The following is a 27,199-nucleotide window of genomic DNA, read 5'->3' as shown; positions in this document are numbered from 1 at the left end:
GGGCTGCGGAGCTGCACCCGGCCGGTGTGCAGGGAGCCTGTCCCCGCTGAGGGGAGCCTGTCCCCACTGAAGGGCGCCTGTCCCCGCTAAGGGGAGCCAGCCCGCGCTGAGGGGAGCCTGTCCCCGCTAAGGGGAGCCAGCCCCCGCGATGGGGGGCCTGCCCACCGTGAGGGGAGCGTCCCTGCGGCCCACCCGTCCTCGCCGGGCAGCTCCTCTCTGGCGCCGCCCCAGGGCCGCGGATAGAGCGGGGGCAGCACGGGGCAACGCCGCCGCGGGGTTGCGCCGGTCCTAGGGCCGCCCGCCCGCCGTCCCCCGGGGCACGGCAAGGGACCGGGACGCTCCCCCCCACCGCGCCTCGACGGAGACCGCGATGCTGCAGGTGGAGAGCCCGCGTCCCCCGAGCCTGGACCAGTGCTTGGCCGGCGGGGTTCGGGCCCGCCTGGGCGGGAGGGAAGGCAGCGGGGGCGCGGTGCCTGCGCGCAGCCCCAGTCCAGCCTCCCGGCTCTGCCTTTGGGTGCTGAGGTTTGTGAAGTTGTAAAACTTGCTCGAAATGTGCTTAATTATCTGTGTGTTATCCGGCTGGCCCGCCCGGCGATGCAGCTGTCTATTCCCTTCAATTAATACGAGGTTTTGAACTCTAACTGGAAACGTCCTGGTTTTAGGACTACGAAACCTTTGGGAAAGGGAGAGGACTCAAGCACTGACAAAAGTTCCGTGTCAACCACCCAGAAATATATAGGCGACGGGCCCGCAAACGTGCAGCCGTGCCGGCGGGCGCTCGGGGGCGGCGGTCTCAATTTTGGCCATTTTTCAGCGATCCTCAGCGGCGGTGTTGGGCGTGAAACCAAGCGACCCTGGCTGGGGCGAGCCCCCCGCTGCTGCTGTCCGGGCCGGGGCTGCGGGGCCGCGGGGCCGGGGGCCCGCCGGGGCAGGGCGAAGCGGTCCCGCCCCGCACACAGCGCCGCACGTGAGGCGCCGGCCCCCTCCCAGCTGAGCGCTCAGCTGACCCCGCCGGCCGAGGGGCCGGGCCGCGCCGCCGCTCCTCACTGGCGCAGCGCGGGGCCCGGGCCGGCCGCGCCCGCCCCCGCCCCCGCCCCCGCGCCCAGCCCCGCACCGCCCACCGCCGCCGCTGCGCCCTTCGCCGCCCGCACCTCCCCGCAGCCTGCCCCGATGCTCTGAGCCCGCGCGGCCCCAGACCCGGCCCCTTCCCGGCCGCGCCGCCATCTCCCCGCGCCCCGTGGCGGCCATTGGAGCCGCCCGCTTCGCATCCAGGGTCCCAGCGGGAGGAGCAGCCAGCGCGCCGCCATGGACAGCCCCGGCGGCGTCACCGAGGAGAAGAGGTACCGCCGGCCGCCGCCGCGGCCTCCCGCGGCTCCGGGAGCCAGCAGCGCGCCGCCCGCCCCCCGCTCGCTGCCCGGCCCGGGGGCCGCCTCCCCCCCACCCCGCCCGCCCCCCGGTGCTGCCGGCGCCGTCCCCCGGGCTCCCCGCCGCCCCCCGCTTTGTTACGGCTGCCCCCTCCCCGTGCTTCGTCCCCCCTCTTCCCTCCCCGCGCTCCCCCGGCCCGCGGAGCGCTTCGCTCTTTCATTCCTCCTCCTCCTCCTCCCCGCCGTCCACGTCGCCATTTTGTCGGCGGGGGGAGCGGGCCGGGGCCCCGCGGGCGGGGGGCTCCCTGCGGCGCGGCAGGAGCTGTCCCTCCCGCCGGGCCTGGCCCGGTGCGCCGCTGGCTCCGCGGGCGGCAGCGCGCCGCGTGTTTCCCCCCACTCGGCCGCGGGCGGGCGTGGGCCCCGCGCTCTCCGCCGTGGCGGGCGGGCGGCCTGCGCGTCCCAGCCGGGGCAGCGGCCCGGGCCAGGGGCTGGCGGCGCGGCCCCGCGGTGGCGGGGGGAGCCGGGGGGCGGCGGGGGCGCGCCCTGCGCGGCCGCTGGCGGGGAGCGACCCGGGGGCTGCCCTTGCTCCTGGGAACGGGTGGGTGGGAATCGATTGCGCGTTATTCCGGGCGGCCGGCCGCCGAAGCCGGGGTGGCCAGGTTTTGTGCAGAAAAGGGCCGCTTCGGCATCGGGAAATACTAAGAAAACCAAACGAAAACCAAAACGTATGGCGCGGGGCGGGCGTGTGTGCGTGTGTGAGGATGGCGGCCGGACAATGTGAGTTGAGGAGTATGAATAATTCACCGGGGGTTGTTAGCTCAAATTAGGAGGGGAAATAAAAGCCTTAAAAGCCTTTGTTACACGGTGAAGTTAGGGAGTTGGGCTATTTGGGTGACCAGATTTGCGCGTTGGTGCGCGGCCGGCGCGCTTTGTGGAGGGATTAATTGCCGTAATCGCCATCTGCAGAAGACGCCGTTTGTTTATAGTGATATCGATATCTCTTTTTTTTTTGTTGTTTTTTTGTTTGGTTTTTTTTTGGGGGGGGGTGTGTTTGTTTGTGTCTTTTTGAGATGAGTTTTTCCTGCTCTTGTATCAAAGGGTCATCTGAGTAGGTTAAATGCAGTAAGTATGAAAGCGTGGAAGCTGTGCTGGGAAGGAGACTGGCTGGCTTTTAAAATGGATGGTGAGCTTTGTGCTGAGCTGGGAGCGCAGGGTGCTGGGCTCTGACCAGGGAGAGCTTCACCTCTTGGGCAGGGTCATCTCAGCGATCAGTTGGAGTTATTGCGGCGGTGCAGGGGGTGAGGGAGAAGGAGCTTTTTAGTCTAAGGAAGCCCATACAGTGAGGCACCTGGGGGTGGCACCGATTCAGTAACCTTTGGGGTTTTTTACTCAAAGTTAATGGCTGTTGAGAACCCTGGGAGAAAATGTTGCAACAGAAATGATTATTCTGTGCTTTGCTCTGCTGCTCTTAATTTAGTGGCAGGTCTAGAAAGGGGGTTTGAGACCCAAGTTGTTCTCTGTTGCTGGCTTTTGGTTTTGTTGGTTTTGTTTTTTGGGTTTCTTTTGCCCTTGGGCATTTATTTTTTACTTACCATTCTGTCCCACTTGGGTACATTTTTTGCAATTTCCTTATCCTGGATGTAATCTGCTTTCTTCAGAATGTGAAAAACAGTATGCAAAGCTTATCCTTCCTTCCTAAAGGCAGGGCTTAAGAAAGAGAATTTGTTTTCTGTTTCCTGTAGACGAAGTTCAAAGTTGGGAATGTTTCTTATAAAACAGTAAGGAATATTCAGATTACTTTTGTTGAGGGTTTTAATCGAAAACATAAAGTTGTATCTGTGGTATGCTCATCCTGGGGGCTGTGAATGTGCAGTTGAGCAAAGACGGCTAAGCAAAAAAGGAAGGATATGAGCTCACTAGAGAACTTACTGAAGATCTCAAGCATTTCTCAAAAACCTGTGTTGTTTTAGACAGGTTTAGGTTTGATGGTGTCCACGTTCAGAATACCTTTAGAGGAGAAGACCTTCCAGTCCTGTTCTTTGGTGATGAAGCTTTTGCTGATTGTATAGATAGTACACCTCAATTTTGATATGTGTTAAGATCCTTTTATTCCTTGTCTCTCGCAGTGCTTGTATTTGGATAGTGTTTAGCTCTTGACAGTTGAAGTGAAGCTGGTAGTTTGCTTAACTTATGTGCCATGAGATGCAGAAATGGTGGAATTTGACCCAGGTGTGTGTCTCAGTCTTGTATAAGTGAAATTTAGTCATAATAGTAACTGGAAGTGTGGATTCACAATACAGGTTTGTTGAATCCAATCTTTGATGTAATCACAAGCTTCTCATGTACACAGGGGTCAAGATTCCGTAAGAAACTAAGCATCAGCAACATGATTAGGTATTGAGTTATTCAGGTTTTAGCTGTTCTTCAGTAGTTGAATCACTTTCATGTGCTTCTGGGATTTCCCCCATCTGCTACAAGGAGAAAGTTTATCTCTGTGCAAGGAGTGGGTAAAACAGCATTGTTGGAAGCTTTGTTTGCTTATCAGTTCTCATCTGATTCAGATTTAAGGAGCTTGTTGAGAAGTATGCTGATTTCTCTCAATGTTCTTTTAACATGTTCTAGTGCGGGGATGGCTGATGCTATGGAAAGTTTTTCTCCAGGTCTGTGGTGTGACACTTCACTATTAGCAGAGTGATTCTTGCACCATTTTTAAGTAAATGAGCCATTTAGGGTTACTGGTTACTTTGGCTAGTGGCTTGCAACTGGTAGATACATTAGAAAAATGAATCTTGGATTGGTTTAAGTCCTTACTTGTAGCATAAAATACATACTTTTAATGGTGCGGGTGCTAAATAAAAAAAAAAAAAAAAGAAGCAGGAGGATTATAAAAAGTGATTTCTTGCGTGTTCATTCTGAGTTTTGAGCTGGTATAAAGCAGTGGAATGTCACGTCCTGATTGAGTGCCTTGCAGAAAAACTTCAGCTTTCAGTTTTTCAGAGTTGGGACTTGAAACTTAACATCTAGTATCTAATGAGATGATTTGAAGGATCAGGGTTTTGCTGCTGGATCTCTGTCACTGAGGTCCAGCTCCAAAATCTGTTTGAGAAGCCCGGGTCCTGTGCCACGGGCTCTGAGGGGCAGTGGCTACTGCTGGGTTTTTTTTCTTGAAACATGTGTGAGGTCTTCAGGACTGTATGTGCCATTGCTTTTTGTCTTGTTAATTTCTTTCAGTGCTGGTGGAACTGAGCCACCATTGCTAGAGCTGAAAGTGAATACAAAACCCTATTGTATATACTCTTAACTGTACCTCTCTGCGTGTTGTAAAGAGAGGAGATAGCTTTCAGTAAATCTCCTGTAGAGTCTCCCTGCAGGTAGGGGAGGGCAGAATGGTTTCTGACTTACAGAACAGGGTTTTTACTCCTTTCTGGACTTTTCTGCACCGTTTGCCTTGCCATAGGGCTTACCTGGTGGTAGTGTCTGTGTTGTCTGTTCTTTGCCATTTCCTCAAACATGAGAGTTTTGAATTCCTTCAGTAAAAGTGATCAGAAATTTTCAGTGCCTGCTAAAGATGAAGGCAGCAGCGTAGTGCTACCACCCTTCCTCCTTGTTATCAAGGCACTGAAAATTAGGGAAGAATAGCTGTGGAGGATTTGCCTGCTGCAGGTATTTTCCATAATTTTGCTCTGTTGGTGCTTTGGTTTCCTTTTATCAGTGAAAATCGGAGTATTTGGCAGTATGTTGATGGAAGTAGCAGGAGGGTTGTCTGCTTCTTGTTTACAGTTGTGCTTGCTGTGTGCTTATAAAACCTAGTGTCTCCAGTCTGTAGTCTGGGTCTCTTGGTTGGCATGTCTGAATACCAACAACTGGTCCAACCTAGTGAAGAGGTCTAGTATAGATGGGATCAGGTCATCCAAGTTGTCAGGTGGTCTGTAACAGGGTGATGGGGTGATGGTAAGAGGTTTTTATTTCAAGTGCTTTAAAGGTTTTTTTTAGCAACTCCCCCTTCTGTAGAAATGTTCTTCCTTTGTGGTGTCTCTGGAGACACATCCTGGACCATTTTTGGGAGGGAGGAAACATATGTAGCTGTATACTATTACCAGCAACTGAAAGTCTGGCAATTAAGTCAACTATTGGTTTACAGGGGGAGGTGTGAAGTTGATAATCCATTTTATACGCTCATTTAATTGCTATCCCCACTTTCTGGTTGGTTTCTCTCTTCTCCGAATTCTCCATTACAGGTTTACTTGGGTTAGGTTAAGATTATGCTCGAGTATGTCCTTTGTAAGCCTTGAGAAACATAGTTGCATGCTCTGTTTTTACTGCCACCAGAAGAGAGGTCAGAGAAATCCTGCTATCATGTGCAGGACTTCAGTCAGCAGTATAACAGCATGCTCTTACCTCCTCTGCACCTGGTGAAAGCACCCGTAGACCTTTGTTCCTCCCTATCCTTGAACTATAATGTGTGGCATGTACAAAGCTGTTTCCAGAACTCTGCTGATGGTGAGGTGGGGAGTCAATAAATATTAATAATGCTAGGAAATGTCAGCAGTGTTGTGGTATAAGCCCAAACCCTTCTGAGGCTCTTAAGAGTGTGCATGTTCACTTCAGTGTGCTTCTGACCTGAAAGGCTTGAAGACTATTGCTGAGCCTGTGTAACACTGGATTGAATTCTTGAGTGTGTTCATGTTGTTTAATAGCAATATTGCACCAATTTATGTTAGAAGGCTGTGTTTCAAGTAGGCTTGCGTGAGACTTTTGGTATTAAAGGGGACGCTGAATGACAGAAACTGTTGATTTTTGAGTATTCTTTTTTCTTTGTGTAGTACAGAAGAAAATTTTGCAGTGTTCTCTCAATGTATTCTTGAAGAGCTTGGTGTCTTATGATATGCCAACAAAATAATTCTTACATGATTGTAGAGTGTGCATTGTTAAGTAAGCCCAAGAGGGAAGTACCGCATGGTTCAGTGGTGGTATACAAGAGCATCTAGATTTTCCTGATGATACTGCTCTTTCAAGGAGATGCAAATACTGATCTGATTACAAGATGTGTTCTTTAAAAAACAAACAGCTTCAAAACAAAACTAGATCTTGCAAGAACCTTAGCAAGAAGGCGCAGTAACCAGTTTCTAGCAAGCTGATGTCCAAAAGGAAAGAATGTTGCAGATTACAAGTCATCAGCTCAAACGCTCCTTTTATCTTCACATACACAGTTATACAGACAGGTGTTTACATGCCTCGGAAAAACCACCTAGGTAATGCATGGAAAGAACTTGGACCTTAATCATCTTTTCATGTTATAACAGCCCTTTCTCTTTTGAATTCGAGAAAGTTTGGGCATTTTGAGCCTCTCTTGAGAAACATTCTTTATATTAGAGCAAGCAGAAGAGCATGCAGGAGAAGCCAACTTTTCCATGGGGTCCTGGTCTGAAATGGGAGATGGTTGGGGGTTTTATGACATGGAGAACTAAAAAAATGGCCCAGGAGAGAAGGTGAGCCTTTTAACTAATGACTGAAAAATCAGGAAAGATACAAGTTTCCTAACTACCATTGGATATGAAGGCTATTCAGGTTTTCCTCTACTGAGATGTCTGCTATTTAGCTTAGAATAAAGTGTCTATGAAAATTAAGTTCTCATATTATTTAGGAACATGAACATGAAATCAAGTGAATACATACCAGCAGATATATATATTTTTAAAGACAGTTTATGTAGGTGACAAACACTTCGGGGTTCTTTGATGTGGAGCTGTAGCCTCAGTTGAAGTCTGTTCATACCAGCCTGGGGTTTTTGGTCCAAGATCTCAGTGTGTGTTGATAAAGAGGAGTTACAGTGTATGCATAATCTGTCCTTTCTTTCTATTGAATCCTGGTAATACTGGGATTTGTGCAAAATAGTAGCCTTTTAAAACGCTGAGATATTTTAGTACCAAGACATTTGAAATGACTCTGCTGGCACTGAGGAACTGGAGCTTCCAGATGATCCATTAGTTGTTCCTTAAAGTTACCTAATACACAATAAACTTTGTGTGTGTTGAGAGACACTGTGCAGCTTCTGTTTTAATTTGGTGTAGTGTGAATGAATGCTTGTTAAGCATTTTGAGGAAAAACATTAAAACAGGTCTTGTGACTTGCTACGTGAAAATAGAGCCTGAAGTTCAAGTGAAGAGTTGAGGAAACTGAATAGGCAGCAGTGAACTGTGCTATTATATTTACAAGAGCAGAAGTTTTCCCACTTAAGTTACTAAATAACCTTTTCAACTCGATTTATAATAATCCTGGAAGCGTTACTTGAAAAAGATGATCCATTTTGTTTACCAGAATGAGTCGTTTCACTGTCAGTTCTAAACCAAAACCAGATTGGTGTTACTTCATGAAAATGCTTGCATTTTAAGAAGCAAAAGAACTTGAGGCCTGTTTTTATGAAGTTAGTTCCTGCTGCTGGCAAGTGAGAATAGTAAATGGACTGTTATGCTGGAAGGGGAGTTACTAGAGGCTTACCTCCTCATATTTGTTCCCTGCTCGCATCCATTGGAAGAGATGGGAATATGTTCAAAGGAACAGAAGACTTGGAAGTAGTTCACATCAAATATGAAGGCTGCAGCCTCTACTACTAAGTTAAAGAAACGAGAAGCTCTATATGGTTTAGCTGGGGACAGGATTATTTGGTGCTCAGTCCTTCAGAAAGGACTTTTTTTTTTTTTTTTTTTTTTTTCCCTTGCACCCTCTTGAATCTACTGGATGTTGAGCTGACATTGCTGCAGGATTTCTGTCCTAGCTATTGTTGTAAGCATTTTTCTTGACTGCTTAGCAGATGTGTTTGTTCTTTATTCATACAGGGAAAATACAATTTTGTATCTCTTGCTTTTGTCCTGTTTTTTTTTAGTTCTTAAAGCCTTTGATCAGAAAATGCACTGTTAACTGGAAGCAGTTGAGGAACATGAGGTGAAGGGACAAGAACTTGGATGGAAGCAGTGAGGGAAAACATCCAACCTCCAATCTGGAGAACCTGAACACAATGACATAAAATAAATTATATATCTTAAAGTCATGATTTAGACTAGCAATAGTTACTTTATCAGGAGTCTGTATCTGCCTGAAGTTAGACCAGTTCTTAGTTAAAACATTGTTAACGGAGAGCCTGATGGGTATCTTGGGGATATATTTTGCATCTTTTTTGTGAGCTTTGGAGAAGCAAAAGCAGGGAGAGCATTTAATGGCTCCTTGTATCAGGCCTGTGTCCATATCTCTCTTTTGAATAGCTGTGGGTTTTCCTGTAATGATGAATGCAATTTAACTACCATGTATCTTTCATCCTGAAGGGCAGAGCACAGCTAATTAAAAGGGAAAAAAAATGCTGTATTCTAGGAAAAAGCCATATAACCTAGCCAAAAAAAAGAGAAAATATCAGCATTTTCTTACAAGCAACCACTGTATTCCATGTGGTTATTTTAAAACTGTAAATTACTACACAAAGGTAAAATATCAGTCAGTGGGTTACATTGTGTAGTAAGACACAGCAGAATCACTTCACCTTGTTCTGAATGAGAAATACTAATTTTGGAAGCTTTTACCTTCATACTCCCCACTTTCTAACAGGGACATAGTGGGGGTTTCAAGTCAGTTCAAGGCCACATCCACGTGGTGGATAATCTTGGCAGTGTGGTCCTGTGCTGGCTTCAGGAGTTTCAGGCTCTGCTGCTGGCTTTTAAGTGCCATAATTTACCTGTCTGTAAAATGCTGTTTATGTAGACTTCATGGTCTTGATAGGAAGACTTTACTTTGTAAGTTAACGCGTAGCTCAGTGGACTCTCTTCTTGCTGCCTTTCCCTACCATCATTTTGCAGACAGCAGTGGGTTTCAGTGTTCACTCACAATGTTTGTGCTGCTGTAGCTAATTCAGTCTGAACTGCCTGCTTGCTGTTGTAATTTGTTAGGGGTTTTTATAGTTACGGGGTTTTTTTGGTAGTAGTCAAGTTATGGTAAATGCCTGTTACTACCCTCATGTAAAGAAAATGGTTTCAATTGCAGTGTTAAAGGTAGTATACAAAGGAATTAATTTTAATAGTCTGCATACAGCGGTGCTATCCCTGCTTGGATATTATGCTGGTTTCTGCAGTTAATCTCTTTTAAATCTTTCTTGCTGTATGTAAAGAATTTCTGATTTCTGTACCTGAGTTAGATTACTGGATTGTAATGTTCGTTAATTCATAATGAGCAAGACTTTCTTCTAGAAAATCACATGCTTGTGATTACACATGAGATTTGGGTGTGGGGGTTTTCTGTTTCTTTGGTATTTTCCCCACAAGAACTCTCTACACAGCCTATTAAATAAGGAGAATTGGTAAATAAAATTGGCCGTAAGGGTGAAAGTAATAATGCTTAGAAAGGAAATCATGTTAAAACAAGAAGAGGCAAAGCTGTAACCCTGAGTTCATTGTGAACTAGTAGCTGAGAGATTGCACTAACTCTGTAATGCAACTATAGGAGGAGGGAGCACCTCTCCTAACCAATCTGGAAAAAAGCAAAATCTATGGATAATATGCGAATATATTACAGTTCCCAGAAAGCCTGTGTTTTCAACTGAAAATTCAGACTTTGCACTAAGTGTTTGAGAGCACCGTCTGAAATGTCCTTTCCCCCACCACTGGGAGCAGTGCTTGGGTACCAGGAGCAAGGAGCCCCATAAGCTGGCACACGAGACAAAGCTGGTCCTCTCGCCCCTTTCTGCCCCACTGCCTGGGTTTTCTCTTCTGTAAACAGCAAAGCCTGGGGCTCCTTCACAAGACTGACTGTAGTGGACCCAGTTGCCCCTACGTGTAACCTGTTCTATTGCTTGCCTGCCAAGTGGCGAGTGGTCTGGGCTGCAGCCAGTCAGGCTGGACAAGTGTTAACTGCTGGGCTGGGAGGTGCGAGGGCATGGCGCTTTGGGGGGTGCTGCCGCTTTGGGCAGTGTCTGCGTGGGTCTGCCTCAGGGCTTGGTATTGTAACACTGCAGCTCCATTTACCCTGGTTTAAGTTGATCAACTTGAATGAAAAAGTATTTGTAAGGGTATAAGGGGGCTAAGTGGCATGTTCTCCCTCTGTGCCAGGTGGAAAATGAAGGGGTTTGGGCTGGGTTGATTTGGTTTTGTTTTTCTTCGGAAGAATACATGCATTGTTGGCTCACCGTATATTTAAATAACTGTATTTGAGCAGTGTTCGCTTACATTATAAACCCATTTTTCATACAAAGTTGTCTTCAGGGGTGTTGAGTTACACCATTGTAGTTTCTCTGTGCCAAGTGCTGGCTTTGCCTGGGACTTCTTTCCGTGGAAGAATAATTTAGTAAGCATTGTGCCTGGCAGCTCCGGACAAAATAAAGATCTAACAAACAGTGAAGAAAAACGAATGGCTGCATATTCAGTGCAGTTGAAAGAGTAGAGCTCTGTCGTAATCTGCTCTTGGGCAGTCTGCACCCTTTAAGTGAGCTTATATCTGGCTGGTGTGTTCTTGGTGGGCTGTTGCGCTGTAGGTGACAGTGGTTGGCATGGATGTGTCTATGGTTGAGCTCTTCAGATGCTCCACATGAACACAGCTAGCTACAGTCATGTAACGATACTAGCGTCTGGGTGTTCTGCTGGGGTATGGCTGCACACTGGGAGTTGTGCCTCTGTCCCATGCAGCTGTGCTGGCAGAAATATCTGGTTTAGGCTAGGCATGAGAAGATGACCAGGTTTTGTACCAACCTCGGGAATGAATTCAACCTTAAAAGCTAAATATAAGGCCACTCACAGGTCTGCTTCCTAAGTTCCAATACCATCATGATGACATATTGCTAATGTATTATTGTATTGTAATAGTTACATCTATTTTTTGTGTAATGAAGAAAAACTGAACCGATGTTATAGTGGATCTGGTTTCTATGACTCCATTTCTAAGCCCGGTATTTCCCATACTAGTTTTACAGTCTGAGAAGAGGTTGTATCTAACACTGAAATACTGGGTGTGAGTCTTGTACTCTGGAAAATGATGGGAATTAATGGCAGAACTGAAAACTAGGTAAAACTCGATAATGAGATGTTACCAGATTTTGAGGCACATTATTCATTTGGATTATGTTGTTTCCACATGGTATACTTCTATAAAACTGTTTAAGAACAGATACCATGGTAAATACGGGGCTACTCAATTGTGGAAAACAATTCTAAAGGGAAAAATGTGAATTACTAGGAGAAGATGGTTATAAATATTTTGAATGTTCTCAAAACCTGGATCAAGAAAGATGAGCCTGCATTAATTAATACATGCACAATAGCTATTTTACATAGGAATTGAAAACACCTATAGGGCAAAATCTACCTGATTAGAGGAACAGTAAGTTAGAATGGGAGAAAGGCTAGAAAATAGGTAACGGCAGTAAAGCAACAAACGGGAAAAACCCTGATTTCTTGTGTTAATGTAATATTGTGTACACAATATAAAATTTTCCTTAATGCTGGTTGGTGATTTAAAAAGCTAGAAGGAGACAAAGTTGACATGTTGCATGTTTTAAGATCTGTCTGTTGGCCATTTTTATTCTAGTTATTTTTAACAGAAATTTATCAGTTACCAATAGTATTTTCCAGGGTTCTTCTTGGTTTTATTTGTCGGTGGTAAATAAGCAGGAACATGTCAGCTTTAAATGTGGCCGTTGATTAGTTTTACACTTGAGGAGATGAAAACTGTGGGCTGCATTTAGACAATGGGGGAATTGCTTGTGAAAATATGCAGTGGTGGGCAGGGTCTTTGGGATGACATAGGGTAGAACGTATTGTTTGAGAGATGCTCAGTCCTGAATAGTTCATATGACCATAATGACAGGAGTTGCATGTCTGAATAGAGAGGCTGCGTTAACATCTGTAACTGATGCACAAGGGATTGCTGATGGCGTGCTTTGTTCTGAAGGCTGTCGGGCCAATTCTTGCTTGCTTTAAAACTTCGTTTCTGTTTACCCTGCTGTATTTTAAAGCCTTTTTTATTTAAGGCAGTGGGTGGAAGCCTGGTTAACATCCTTAAGCTGAGCTCTTGGTTCAGCTGCAGTGAATCCTGGTGGTGAAATACCTTTTTGCTTTGAATGTCTTAAATATCTTTTGGAATTCAGATGTTTATTCAGCTATTGCATATAAACATCTCTTACACACAAAAAGTGCCTAGTATTGGGTTTTAAACTGTCAGTGAAACACTGCTTTCTGTGAGCTATGATGCATAACCTGCTTTGGATTGCTCTCTCCTTCTGTATTCTTATGGCAGAAATACAAAATGGAAATGAATGTCTGGTACTGAAATTGTGCAGGAAACATCATACCTGAAAATGCATGCAATTTCCTGTCTAGCATTGGCATTTCTGATATTTTCATTGCACGTATAATCCACTCTTCAGCTGAGATTTTCTTCTGAGTCTTTAGGTGTTTTTCTTTCCTGCAAGACTGATAGCAGAAGGTTGCAATACAGCTCTTAAGTTTGTGATTTGTTTTAAATGGAGCTTGGTTTCCTCTTGTCAATACAGAATTGTATTTCTGTTGTGAAGACCATGAGTTTTACATGGAGCAGTTCTGAAAATCTCTTAAATTATATGAAGTTTTTTAAGCTGATGTTGTGTAGTTCACATCTTGCTGTTTAAAGTACTCTTCCTTGAGCTACCCCCGTCCCCCCCCCCCCCCTTTTTTTTTTTTTTTTTTTTTTTTTTTTTTAAGTTGAGAGAGAGCTCACTTAGGAAATACATTTTCTCTCCAGGAATTCAACATCCTTTAATTGACTACAGAGAAATCTGTGGGTAGCTACACATGCTGATGGTGTGTTTTTTTCATTTACTTTATGCAACTGTAAGTAACAAAGCTTAGAGTAGTTGCGACAGTAAAGGATTTCTTTTTCGGGGGCTTTTTTTTTTTTCTTTGGTGGCATCTCATGTTGAGGCAACTCTGACTTCACTTGGTAATTAAACCTCATTTGTGAAAGACCTTTCTCCTATTAATTTGATGCATTAAAGAAATGCTCTTTGAAGCTGGTAGTTAATCTTCCTATTTAAATTGCTGGGTTTTACTCAGATTGGTTACAGCTTAGTTTTAAACAGCAGCTAAAAATAGCGAACTGTTGTGTTATACAGTTTAAATATCTATCTATAGTAGTAGCCTTTCTAGAAAGGGAACACCTAGTAAGAGTGAGAGGAGACTGCTGTTTGGACAGCACTGGTTGGTACCAGCATCGCCCTTTTCCTTGAGTTTTGCCTATTGCATAGTCAGGCACCACTTGATTTCCTTACCTGGGATTAATTTTCGACAGAAACACTATGAGCTCAATTTGAGCAGTGTTTCAGCTGGTAATTAGTAATTCAGTGATTGTGAGAACTTTTCACTGTTCATGTTGAAGTCTGCTGCTAAGTGTGCTAAAACCAGGCAAAAAGCTAGAAACTAGCCAAATATTTTCAAGAACATCAGGCTTTCAGAAAGAAAATACAAGGGGAAGAGGCCAAAATCACAACTTGGTGAGGTTAGCTGGCATTGTCCTTGTCTACATGCCCTTTGTGATTCACACAAGCTTGACAAACCTGTAGACTTGAGGTGCATGGCATTATTGCCAAAGCATGGGGTTTTTAACTTAAAAGTGCCTGCAGTTGAAAAGGAAGCCGTGACAAAACTGCAGGCATCTAAGCAGATGGAAACCAACTCCCTCTAGAAATTCTCTTCTGAGTGTCTATTGTAGCACAAACTTTCTGCAGAGGAAGGGATCGTGAATGAGTAGCTAATAAAGAAAAATCGGAGGTATAAAGGTGAATCTGTCTAAGGCAGCATAATTACTTCTGTTACCTTTGTCAGTGAAATCTGCGGTCCAAGCAAGAGGGTAAAGAGAATCCAGAAGTTTATTTCCACCCTTAGTTTTCCACCAAGATAAAAGGTACATTAGGCCTGTCTTCAGTAAGAAATGTTTAATCAATCAGGTTACATAGCTGAAATATTTTTTCAGTATTGTTAAAGGTCAGACTTGTAATGGCTGTTTCAGGATATACCTGTATGTCAGGAGGCTCAAGCTTCTCAGACCAAGATATCCACGACTAGAGCAGGAACATCTGTTGTCACAGGGAAACTGAATGTGAAGAAATCTGCAAGATGGGGAAATATTATCAGATATCATAGACTACCCTTCTGAGGAACCTCAGGTTATATTCATGGAAACTAATAGAACCATTGTATGTCTGGAGTTTTTTACAGTTGTAATACCCATAGTCCTCCAAAGATCTCTGACTATTATGTTGATCTAGTGATGCTTCTCATTACACAGGAATAGTATTACTGTGATCTAGTAGCCTGATTTTGCCACCAAAGGAGAAAACACAATCCTATTCTTAGCTCTTATAAAACTTACGATTCTGAAAATCAAGTTTCTAGCGCTTCCTTCTGCTAGCAGCAGCAGGGGGTAGGAGGAGAGGAGGTCGGGGATGAGGGAGGCATACAGTTTTACGATGGGAAAAAATGAAGGTAATCGCAGAAGAGGTTCTGATGGCTTCCTTTGTCTTCATCACAGCTTATTAAACTGCTTTCATGTTTCAAGGCAATCAATCATGCTTCCAACGTCGTCAGTCTTAATGGTATAGTTGCTTGCATGTTTCTGCACAAACTAAGCGGGTTTTTGGCTGTTGTGGGTGGCACATCAGGTAAAGGACTGAAAATGTGTTCTTTTGGATATGTATTCTTCTGCTTACATTAAAATCTGGTTCATTATTTCCCAGGCAGTATCAGCTCGTGGATTGCTTTCCTCTATCATTTGTGGTACCTCTCACAAGATGTGTGCTAATTAAAAAGTGCTTTTGCACAGATCTGCAGCCTTAGCAACGTGAATTTGGCAGTGGTAGTATGTGACTCAAGTCTAGTGAAATTTGAAAAAAGTAATTCCATCACTGTTGGTCATAAATAGGTGGTTTATTTTCTGTCTTCTTTCAACTAGTGATGTTTAGTTTCTTTCCGATAACACTAAAAGGCATGCAACTTTGAATTATAAGAGCAGTGTTTACAGGCGTATGTTAATCTTGCAACTTACATGAAAGTTGGTGAAAAAAGGGTATCCTACAGATTAGTGCAACTGACTTGTATCTTGGGTATATGCAAAATGAAGATAGTGTGCCTTCAGAAGATGTAAATGTGTCAAGAAAAATGGACCGTAATGCTATATGCTTTTGTACCATCCATTCAAAAATAAAAGCACATCTAACTACGGTGGCATAATTTCCTCGGGGACCACAGCAGCATTGAGTTCTTGTTCAAATGTAAGAAAAATTTGGAGTTCCCATCTCAAAATGCTTAGTTCAAAACTCACGTGGCAGATGCGTGAGAAAAACGTGAACTGGTATGGGTACTGGGAAAAGGGAGAATTGATCAGTGTTACCAACTGACGGGGAGAGTCTCGGTTGTTTCTGTGCTTGCTCTTGTTGGGCTGTCCTTTACTTCATGTGTCCTGGGGGAGGCGAGTCTAACAGAGGCACGGTGGAAGGAGAATGAGGCAACTGCTTAACAGCTGGAGCTTTCCAGAATAGGGGAGACTATGGAAAAGGCTATACTGGAGAAAGAGAGCTGGGAAAAGGACTTCTTGGATCACTTGAAAAGCAGGACACCTCATGGTAAATCAGTATCCTTGCTTACTGACCCGTTAGGTGGGCTTTGTAAGGATGATAAAAAGGGAAGAACTTGGAGAGTGTAGACAGTGCTACTGGAGCATTGAGCTGGAAATAACTTAGACTGTAGTATTTTGAGTGGACTTAAGGGGTTAGGAGAGAAGAAGGAAACAGGATTTGGAGGCTAGAGAGGGAGCCGTCAAGGTATGAGATAAGCACTTCAGGAACGGTTCTGAGTACATAGCTGACTGCTTGGAGAACTGCTCTTGTTGAAAGACTTTGTGAGATTGAACTTAGTTCTGGCAGAGCACAACTGCAGCAGGACTCTAAACGCAGAATTAGTTACACTTCTAAACCAAGATTTTAAATTATTAAACTTTGATATCTGGTTTATCAGCTACTGGGCAGCTTAGTTGCAAATTTAACTTGCACGGAGAACTCTGTTTCCTGTATTAACCCCAAGCTTTGTTTATATAGGATTAGCTCAGAACGCAGAAAAGAGAAGTCAAGAGATGCAGCCCGGTGCCGAAGGAGCAAGGAGTCGGAAGTATTCTACGAGCTTGCTCATCAGCTGCCCTTGCCCCACACTGTAAGCGCACACCTGGACAAGGCATCCATCATGAGGCTGACCATCAGCTACTTGCGCATGAGGAAGCTGCTCGATGCTGGTAAGTGAGTAACGTAGCAGGATCTGGCAAAGGGGCTGGAGGTATATTAAGAAAGAAGCTATTTGTAAAACCTATCAGCATAAATAAATACATTAATAGCTGCATCCTTTCTATGGAAAGGTGGAAGACTTTACAGTAGAAATAGGCTTTTGGTGATGGCATGGGAAAAAATGGCCACTGTTCAACAGACTTTGTTTTTCCCTTTCTATTCTGGCAATCCTAGTTGGGTCATCACAGCTCTAGTGCCATTTTCAGTCTATTTAACCCTTTTCCCAAAGTTAATTTCTTCTGTTTAACCTTCTTTTCCCCCTAGAGCTGTTTGTTCAAACTGTGCTTTACTAAACCTTACGTGGTTGATGCAAGGCTGGCTTAGCTAACTAGCGGTTTCTCCTTAATATAAGCTGCAAGGAAATTTTTGTAATTTTTATTCTGCTGAAGGTGAAGTTAGCTGAGACTATATCTATCTCTGCAGTTAAATCTACCCAGAAACTACAGGATTATCTGAGTTAGCTTATGAACCAGTATCTGTGTAGCATGCCACAGCTGCTGTACTGGTTATTTGTACTCATGCATGCCTGCCTGTACCGTACGGAGGTTACTTTGGTAACTGTACTCTGAAATGCCTCATAGAAAGCCCCTGAGAAAAGTTTGCAATGTCTTTTTGAGATAAATGGTAATATTTTTGCCTTTTTCTTTAAGGTGGAAGGTGTATTGGTTTATGCATAAAAGCACAGAGAGTTAACCTCACTCTTAACTTTCTGTGATTTGTGATACCATTACTAGAGCTTGAAGGATTTAATTGATCACTTAGATAAGTGAATTATACTGGTTTTGACAGTCCTGCAAGATTGACTCCTTGCAGACTGGTGCCAGCAGTCATTCCTGATGGGGAGTGAAGAATAGCACTTTTTACTTAAACAAAAATGTGTGGCTGCTTCTAGGTGAGCTGGAGACAGAAGCCAAAATGGAGAAGGAACTGAACTGTTTCTATTTGAAAGCTCTTGATGGATTTGTCATGGTTCTGTCTGAAGATGGGGACATGATTTACATGTCTGAAAACGTGAACAAGTGTATGGGACTCACTCAGGTGAAATACTGACATTTCCTAAGACTGTTTCCAACCTGTAAATTTGTTACATTTTTGTATATGTAAAGTTAAGACACCTGTGTACCTTTTATTTTTTTTTTTTACAGTTTGAGTTGACAGGGCACAGTGTATTTGATTTCACTCATCCATGTGACCATGAAGAGCTGAGAGAAATGCTTACACACAGAAATGGTAAGAAAGAAAAAATCTATTTCATTTACTTAAAGATAGTTCTTGGTAGCATTAGTACAGTTGGATATCTGCCAGAGAAAGGTGTGGAGGGAACAAATAGTGTGTTTTGCTGCTTAAATCTCAAAATAAACCTTGTTCAGAGATAGTAACAGAAAAACCAAAATGTTTTGGCAATATCCTAACTGTAGGAGAGATGAGGCTACTCTTTAATCTAAAACAAAATTGATGACTAAAACGGAGTTATTGAGGATTGAAAGAATTCATGTGCCTACAGGGATAAAATTAGAGGTAGGTTGAATGAGAATTACCTTAAGCAATTGCTGTAGAAGGGTATGGAGAAGTTAAAATTGGTGCATTAGTCTTGGTCTGAGCTTGCCTTCACAGGACAACTTAAAAGAAAATGCTTTCTTCCGGAAATCTGTGGATACTATATTTGGGACACAGAAAACCTGATCAGGGAGTACTTGGACAGCCCCCAAAAGGGCTTTGGGATTGATGCTTCTCTGCACCTTTTAATTGGTGCGTGAAATTGGTATCTTTTCACAGATTTCTGACTCTTCTCCATCTGAGGGAGTGGAACACTGTGTTCACATGTTCTGTATGCTTTTCAATTTAACAAATGCCCATGAATTACTGCTTTTATGTCTTCTAAAGGTTTGGTAATGACTATAAAGACTTGGCAGCCTGCATGCCTCCAAATAAATCTGCTTTTCTCGGTTGTTAAAGTCTAAAATCCGACCTTTCTAATTCCTGTTTCATCAAACAAGGGTTATATGGACTCTGAATCTAGATAGTGATGAATTACCAAGCCCGACCTCTGCTTTCGTGTAGCGCTGTAAATCAGACATCTTTTCTGTTGGCTTTCTATTTAATTCAGTGGAAGACACCTGATAAGATAGCATAGCATTAAGGGCCCCAACTTTGATTTTGTAAGCATTTTCTAAACTTGTCTGCCCATAGTATTGAAGTAAGTCTAATAAGGCTAGATTAGACTTCCCGCCTCCCTCCACCTTTGGAATATAGTAATGCATCTGGGGGTTGGGCTGGGCTTGGGGAAACAACTTCACAAAAGCAGTGTAAAACAGCTGGTCTTGTTGCAAAAACTTATTCTTAAAAATGGCCTATTTCTAAGTTTCCTGCAGACCACCTCTAGCTTGTCGAGAATGACTAGACTGGAATAAGATGTCTGGAAAGCATTATTACAAAATCTGTTTTGCAAATGAAGTTGGCAGACAAAAGTCTAAATTACAGTAATAATGGTACATTTTTATATTTATTAGTATTCCCAGGTTGCATTCTACTGCAGCTCTTGCTTAAGTGGAATTATTTTGGTTTTGGATTGAGTATTAAATACTCCCCTTTGGGACTGTATGGGTGCAAATGAATATAACTGTGATTGGCAGAAAAACTGAACTGCATTCTGATTTTATGAAGTTGCTTTTTAATCTTTCAAAGCTGGTGATTTAAAAAATAGTCCAGTGCTCAATCAAGACTTGAGAAAGTTGCTTCATCTTTTACAGTTGCTTCTCAAAGTAGAGCCTTAAGCATCGGGACTTGATAATAATAATGCTGTGTGATCTCCAACTATAAATTTCTAGATTGGTTTAACTCTTTCAAAAGCATACTGAATTATCTAAGTTTTGGCCACTTCTCTGAACTCTGCTGTATTTTTATTAGTTTTTTTCCCCCTCCTTTACTGAGGATATTTTGATGTGGCATAAAGTAGGCTTGTCCCCATTAGTCTTCGCCTCTACTAGAAGCTATACACGATGTAGCATGGGGCTTTTAACATTTTTTCGAATTAATTTTGTCAAGCTAGTAGCTGCAGTACAAGCCACGATGCAGAATTTCATAGCTACCATTGTCTGTGGAGAAGGAGAGCAAATTATTATATAAACTTGTATCAGAAGTAAGCTTTCATGTTGTAAACTTCCACCCCCCACCATGATTTGGTCCTCACTCTTTGGCATGTCTTGGCAAACTCACTCTTCTGCTGCTCTTTATCCGAAGTGTTTTATTTCCTTCTTCCACGCACAGCGAGCTGCTTGCAGCTTTCTTGATAGGATCAGTTTGCATTTTCTTTGCCCAGAATAGCCTAGCTAGTAATTGACTCTGAAAGGTTCTGCCCTGTAAAGGCAAAAACTGAACTTAAGGCCTGCTGTTAGCAAGTAGGGCCAAAAAATGAGTGCTACTAATATTAATTTGCATTAGGAATTCTTGACTGCCCCCCTGCCAAGAATCGAGAATGCTAATAATGTGTTTAAAAACTTGGTCCCTGTTTACACTGAGTATAAATCACTGGAGATATTTGGATGCATGTAACCAGCAGAGTAGTTAATTTTGAACTGAAAAACTTAAAATACCGTAGTCCTAAAGACCTACAGGCCAAAACTTACTTGATTTGAACCTCCCTGCAGAGAGTTACCGATGCCTTTCAATGCAGACGAACTCAACAGTACTTTCATTCTGCACGTTCTTATGATACAGATCTTAAAACATTGAAACTTCAGGTTTTTGTTTACCTCACAGTAGAATTAGTCCTGAGAAGTGTTATCGGAAGTGGTGTTAGGTTGATCAATCTTTATAATTTTTTGGGGTCTTTCCCTAGTCTTAGAGTTCCATAACTTGTTGGTTGGTTTGTTGGGGTTTTTTTATACCTTTGGAAGATGATCCAAGAGCTTAAGAATTGTTTACTATTTGCTTTTTTGTTAGGTCCTGTGAAAAAGGGCAAAGAGCAAAACACAGAGCGCAGCTTTTTTCTCAGAATGAAGTGTACGCTGACTAGCAGGGGAAGAACAGTGAATATAAAGTCTGCTACGTGGAAGGTAACTAATGCAAAGGAATGTTTACGTAGTTTGGCAGCTTCCTCTTCAGATGTCCTAACACTGTATTTCAACATTTTTACTTAGTGAAACTCAAGCTCATTACACAAAATGCTTAACTAATTTAATGATTGTGTTTCAATGTGCTGAATTTTAATGCTGAATATGTCACAGAGGTAACTGAAACAATGTTGTAAAATTAGTTTTTCAAAACTCTTTGAATGAATTCTCCTTTTTAAATTAGAGGTAATTTACTTACTAGAAATTATAATTACTAAATATATTTGCATAAAGCTTTCTCTGAGAAAAAAATATTTGACCCCACTTATGCTGATACCTAATTTCTTTTGATTTGACACTGTGAATGTGACAGTTGAGGTCTCTCTGAAGGACTTCAATACCATTCTTTCTGAAGCTGCTGGCTATCCCTTTTGTAACAGTTGGAACAAAAAGAGTCCAGCCTAATAACTTTCTGCAGTGAATGCATTTTCTCTTCTGGACAAAAAGTAACCTTTTACTGTATCGAGTGGTATTGTGGTTCACAATTCTCTTTTATAACTTAAATTTAGTTATTCTGGATCAAACAACTTCTTTGCTGCTGTCTGTGAACAATTTCTACTTCAGAATTGTTAAAAAACAAAACACAAAATATAAAATTTCATTGTCTCTTGAAGAATATATTTGATCTCTAACACCACGTCTGCAGAAGAGCCAAAATGGAGGTTGCTACTATTACCATAACATTTAAATAGTAAGATGCCTTTTGCTGAGGCAATTGCTTCTCAGTGTCATCATTAAGGTAACTTTTCCAAAGAAGAACAGTTCACAGAATTGCAGAAATGTCTAGCGTTGCTTCAGCCAGCACCCAAGAGGAAAGAGTTGGCAGCCCGTGTACTCGTCGCAGTCTGTGTAGCATGGGGAGGAGAACTGCTGCTCTCCTTTAGCCAGCACCTGAAAGCGCTGCTGCATTCTGGTGTTGCTGGCATGTCGAGGGGGAGGGGAGGGGAAGGACTTCGCGCTGGGTGCGCTAAGGGAAGCACAATTGTGTGTTGTCTGACAGGCAAGAACTTAATCTCTTTCTAAAGTATAACTTTCCCATAGGTACTCCACTGCACTGGACACATTCGTGTATATGACACATGTGGTAATCAAACTCACTGTGGCTACAAAAAGCCTCCCATGACATGTCTGGTGTTGATCTGTGAACCTATTCCTCATCCATCAAACATTGAGGTCCCCTTGGACAGTAAAACGTTCCTCAGTCGTCACAGCCTTGACATGAAATTTTCCTATTGTGATGAAAGGTAATACATATTTTGTACTTGAAAAATTTGAAGGAATTGCAGCGTTGGTGCATGTTGGCTGATGTTGGCCTTGCACATTCATGTAGTCTAACTTGTTAACTTGATTCATCTGTGCAATGGAACCATCAGTGGGATGCTTTGGCTTTTACTAACTGATAAGGATGTCTTATTTAAAAGCCAGATTTTTAAATCTGAAGGAGAGTGCAGCATTATTGCTTTGGAATAAATCCTTTGCCTGCAGTTAACTGCCTGTGCAAACTGGTCTTTAGTGTAGTGGCAGTGATTAAATCGAAATGAGAAGATTCTTCTGGACACTGAAAAAACAGGAAGGATTTTAGGATTGTCAAAGATGGTGATGCATTTTGGTGACTGAAAAGAGTGTTTGTGTAACGCTTGTCAGATGCGTTTCATTGCTACCGCTTCACCCCTTTCCCTTCCTCAGGAGGTCAGTGCCGGCTTTCTCCAGTTCAGGGAAAAAAAAACCCAACAAAAAACAAACAAAAAAACCCAAACCCCCAAAAATTTCAGCTGTACTTCTACTATGATCCATCTGCTGTTGAAAATGATGTTTTGGTACAAATCATGGATCGTAGTCAAATACATAAGACTGTTCTTACTATCCTCTGGAAACTTTGCTTGACAAATTTGAACAACAGAAGTGAAGGGAATCATTGGCCTGAGAGGTTTTTTTTGTGGTTTCAGGGGTTTTTGTTTGTTTGGGTTTTTCGTGTTTGTAATCTGGTATTATTTGTTACTGCCTGTTTCCTTTTATAACAAAACCAAACTCCTAACTAGTTGCTGCAGTTAAACATCTCGTTGCATTTGTGCAGTTTATTTCCTGTCCTCTGCTGTAACTACCTTTCTGGGACTGATGGTGTCACAGAAAAGGTACTTATTTGGTCACATTCTGCATGTAGAATAGGGCAAAATTAATGTGTTCCCCTGGTTAGCAATGCCCTCTAGGGGCTGAAGGAAAGAGAGTCTTCTTTAAAAGCTGGCCGTGGTTGAGTGGGAAGAATAAATCCCAACTCCTAATTTCTCTTAGTTGCAGATTTAAAACTGTTGAAGCATGTCTTTTATTTTATTAAATTCTCATATTTGTGTAAGCTGGATACACAAGTCCATAAGTTGCTGGTCTACCTTTCAGAAAAAAAGAAAAAAAGTCTAGAAAGCAGGTATTTACTTAATCCTGTCTAGCACAGGACATGATTTATAAAGTATTCAGTGAGAAATAAAATCCTATGCCTGCTGAAATTTCTCTTAAAAAAAATCATAAAAAATGGCAATTTATTTCAAAATGAAAACTCCCAGTAAACCAAAATTGCTGCTAATATGTATGGAAGTTAGGATTTTTTCTAGATATGCAAGCATCCAACTGCTCTGTCATTTGTGCTAGCCCATGTCTGCTTTTACTTAGCAATTTTTTTTTACTTGTTTTAAAGAATTACAGAGTTGATGGGGTATGAGCCAGAAGAACTCCTGGGTCGCTCAATCTATGAGTACTATCATGCGCTGGATTCTGATCATCTGACCAAAACACATCATGACAGTAAGTAAAAAGATGTATTTAAAGCCCTCCAACTACAAGAGATGAAATACAGCACCAGGGAAAAGCAGCAGAAGAACGAGGGCTGCCTTCTAATTGCAGACATGAATCTGCAGTGAATACTCACCTGAAATGGTTTTTGGTTCTTCTGCCTGTAATTAAAGCTGGTATCCTTTCTGCTTTCAGTGTTCACAAAAGGGCAGGTGACAACAGGACAGTACAGAATGCTTGCTAAACAAGGTGGCTATGTCTGGGTTGAAACTCAAGCAACTGTCATATACAACACTAAGAATTCTCAGCCACAGTGCATAGTGTGTGTAAACTATGTGTTGAGGTAAGTTGAGTGGACATCGCTATTCTTTGTCATCATCTTTATTGAAAACAAAGTCAGGTTCTGATAGCACTGCATCTTTTTTCAACTTGCTGAGAATGTGATCCCCTGTTGAATATGTTACGATGTTACTATTTCCTACCGATGAAATTTTGCTTAGAATACTGCCAGTCCTGGGATTAGGAATTGTATTTGAAAACAAAACACTTTTTTGATCTAGTGATGTCAGTAGGAAGATCTCTGCAGGCAAATGAGCGTAGGGCCAGTCTCTTTTGTACTGTTGCAATGCAACCATTTGAGAATTTGCGTGCATTCTAGACAACTCCCTAATTTTGTCCACAGTCTGGAGCAGTTAATTTCACTAATAACTTTTAGTCATGGAGTGAGAGCAGCAGTAATGATGTCTTTCTTAGTCCCATTTATCTTTTTCTTCCTTAGAATTCCTGTTTTAATTGAAAGCTTCAAATGAAGGCAGACTTGTTGACTGATTTTTTGCAATTGTATAATAGTCCTAAACTAGTTTTTCAAAACTTTAGTGAATGTACCAGTATCAGTCTTACCAACATATTGCATGTTCGTTTAAAACCAAGAAAGTGTTTTAGGAAATGTCTTTTTTTCTCCTTAATTTCTCAGTGCTTTCATAAAAGCATGTTTATTTTTATTACTTTTTCTGATGGCCCACTTTGTCTATTACATTTGAGGGAAGAATGAGTAAAAAAAAAAATAATCTTGAAAGCTCCTATTTTGTGGGGTGTGTGGTGGTTTTGAGGGGTTTCTTTGTTTTGTTTTGGTTTTTTTCAACTTAACAAAATGTTCAAGCCTGAATTTATTCCTTTTAGTTGTTCTTTGACAGTCATCTTCCTTTCTGTCTGACAGTGGAATTGTTCAGAAGGACTTGATTTTTTCCCTTGGACAAACTGAGCGTATGCTGAAACCAGTGGAGTCTCCTGATATGAAAATGACCAAAATATTCAGCAAAGATGACCTGGATGATACTAACAGCCTATTTGAAAAACTTAAACAGGAACCAGATGCTTTAACTGTGCTGGCTCCAGCTGCTGGAGACACAATTATCTCTCTAGATTTCAGCAGTAATGGTGGGTGTGCGTTTAAATTGGAGAGCATGCTAATTAGTAAAGTTAGTATTTCACAGCAAATTTTGAAAAATAACCTCCCGGTATGACTTGCCTAGTGGTATTTCAGCTGCTGTTTAAATTTAATGAGGTCCATAGACACGCACAGTATTGTTACTTAGGTTGATGGTTTCTTTTAATTTTTATAGAGTCTGATGAACAACAATGTGATGAAGTTCCTTTGTATAACGATGTAATGCTCCCCTCATCCAGTGAGAAATTGCAGAATATAAATATGGCAATGTCCCCACTACCTGCCTCTGAAACTACAAAGCCACTTCGTAGCAATGCTGATCCTGCACTCAATAGAGAAGTTGTATCAAAGCTGGAGCCAAACACGGAGCCACTCGAACTTTCTTTTACCATGCCTCAGGTGCAAGAACAACCAACCAGCCCTTCTGATGCAAGTACCAGCCAAAGTTCACCTGAGGTTAGTTTCGTAATTTGGATATGCTGTCATTAAAAACGTATGTGCTGTTAGGTCTTGTGGAGCAAACCTGGTTAAGGATGCAGCCAAGACAAGAATTGAAAATTATTTCTATGCTGTGACTTAAGCTCGTGTCATGATCTGAGGAAAGAAAGATAAATTTTCATACTGAGAATTATCTTTTCATTAAAGTGAATCTTGCATACACATAAAATGCCACCTGATAGAAATAAGAAGAGCTTGGGATTGGTCTTTCTAGAAAGAATGGTTCAGAGATAACTCCTCTAAATAGCAAATTAGTTGCAATAAATTACTGTAAAGACTACTTCCAGGTTCCAACTAATTGTGTGCTTCCCAAATGGGGTAAATTTGAATGTATACTGATAATTGTGTGTTCCTTTCCCATTTTAATTTTGTGCAACTATAGCTTGGAATTAGTTTTTATATTAGAACATTTTTCAGAGAACCTGTAGATACAATGCAAAATGATGTAATAACAGAAACTTAAAACTGCACTCAAAATGTTTTCACAGCCCAGTAGTCCCAACGACTACTGCTTTGATGTGGATAATGATATGGCTAATGAATTCAAACTGGAATTAGTGGAGAAACTCTTTGCAATAGATACAGAAGCAAAAAATCCATTCTCTACTCAGGTAATGTACATTAACATTCTGTATCTCAAATACTTATTCTCAGCATGGTTCTCTTTCTCTTAGAATGTCTTCAGGAACTTCCTTCCTATTTTATATAATATTTTTATTAAAATAAATTGCAAAAAAATATTGTAAGGATCTGGTAAAAGGAAGAGCCTTAATGAAGTCATAGCTGCAATATTCTTACATATTGATGTTTTTTTACCTCTTGTCTTTTCCAGGAAACTGATTTAGATTTGGAGATGTTGGCTCCTTACATCCCAATGGATGATGACTTCCAGTTGCGATCCTTTGATCAGCTATCTCCACTGGAAAGCAGTTCTTCTGGCTCTCAAAATGCAGCCACCATTACCATATTTCAGCAGACTCAGACACCATCAAGTACTGCTGATGAAATAAAACCAGTGACGGAGCATGTGGAAGATGTGAAGACACTAATTGTTCCTTCATCTCCTGCCCACGTAGTCAATGAAACGAGTAGTGCCCCAGCGTCACCGTACAGTGGGAACAGGAGTCGAACTGCATCTCCAATCAGAGCAGGAAAAGGAACACTGGATCAGACGGAAAAATCTTCTCCAGGAGCACCCAGTTTGCTAACAGTCACTCTAAATAAAAGGTATTTTAAAAGCAAATTTTAAGCCCTAGTATCTGATCAAGAAATAAGATATAATACACTTTTAAATACTGACAGCAGTTGTATGTTGTCTTTGGCATTCTACTTCAAAGTAGAAATTGATACATTTAAATTTGGACACTTGAAACAAGGGTGGGGTTTGGTGGTTTTTTTTGGTTCTAGTAAGCTTCCCTAAAATTAATTGCACAGTAGCTTTTACAAAAACATCTTATGTAATAGGCAGCTACTGTATGCAAGCATTGTTAGTCATTTTGTTCTGCTCTTGTATCTGACATGCAGCCTTTTAAAAAGAATGCAGCAGGCAATTTACAAGTAGTTATACCCATACAGTATTTCTGATGCTTTTCTTGTCCACTTTGCTTTGACGTAAGAGGTGACTACAGTCTGTGTGCTACATTTATTGCTTTTAAAATGA

The 27,199-nt window shown here is 42.2% G+C and overlaps 1 protein-coding gene and 1 long non-coding RNA gene across 9 annotated transcripts in view; one reads left to right on the top strand and one right to left on the bottom strand.

The window, feature by feature from the left end:
• Nucleotides 1-1,109: 1,109 nt before the first annotated feature.
• Nucleotides 1,110-27,199, top strand: part of HIF1A (hypoxia inducible factor 1 subunit alpha) — a 35,401-nt gene continuing 9,311 nt past the window's right edge. The window contains exons 1-12 of one of the 6 annotated variants that reach the window (XM_037393246.1): nt 1,110-1,340; nt 16,462-16,652; nt 17,594-17,739; nt 17,847-17,931; nt 20,644-20,756; nt 21,855-22,057; nt 23,500-23,606; nt 23,790-23,937; nt 24,811-25,031; nt 25,217-25,497; nt 26,028-26,150; nt 26,372-26,766. In XM_037393246.1, coding sequence (XP_037249143.1) covers nt 1,306-1,340; nt 16,462-16,652; nt 17,594-17,739; nt 17,847-17,931; nt 20,644-20,756; nt 21,855-22,057; nt 23,500-23,606; nt 23,790-23,937; nt 24,811-25,031; nt 25,217-25,497; nt 26,028-26,150; nt 26,372-26,766 — 2,048 coding nt within the window. In that variant the 5' untranslated portion in view covers nt 1,110-1,305. Of the gene's footprint in view, nt 1,341-1,941; nt 1,963-2,018; nt 2,142-15,883; nt 15,991-16,040; nt 16,189-16,461; nt 16,653-17,593; nt 17,740-17,846; nt 17,932-20,643; nt 20,757-21,854; nt 22,058-23,499; nt 23,607-23,789; nt 23,938-24,810; nt 25,032-25,216; nt 25,498-26,027; nt 26,151-26,371; nt 26,767-27,199 lie in introns of those variants that run through there. The other 5 variants (XM_037393250.1, XM_037393247.1, XM_037393245.1 and 2 more) reach the window with 5 other exon arrangements.
• LOC119150639 lies at nt 2,404-26,437 on the bottom strand. Of its 3 annotated transcripts, none has more exons than XR_005105166.1 (3): nt 26,356-26,437; nt 14,186-14,478; nt 2,404-12,808 (listed from the first exon to the last, which is right to left on the bottom strand). It is a non-coding gene; the product is annotated as an uncharacterized LOC119150639 (long non-coding RNA). The 3 variants fall into 3 exon arrangements; XR_005105167.1 differs by lacking the exon at nt 26,356-26,437 and having other exon boundaries at nt 2,404-8,370; nt 12,688-12,808; nt 14,186-15,878; XR_005105165.1 differs by lacking the exon at nt 26,356-26,437 and having other exon boundaries at nt 14,186-15,878.

This window comes from Falco rusticolus, chromosome 7, assembly GCF_015220075.1.
Source record: "Falco rusticolus isolate bFalRus1 chromosome 7, bFalRus1.pri, whole genome shotgun sequence".
Taxonomy (NCBI): domain Eukaryota; kingdom Metazoa; phylum Chordata; class Aves; order Falconiformes; family Falconidae; genus Falco; species Falco rusticolus.
This window is presented reverse-complemented; position numbering and strand designations above follow the sequence as displayed.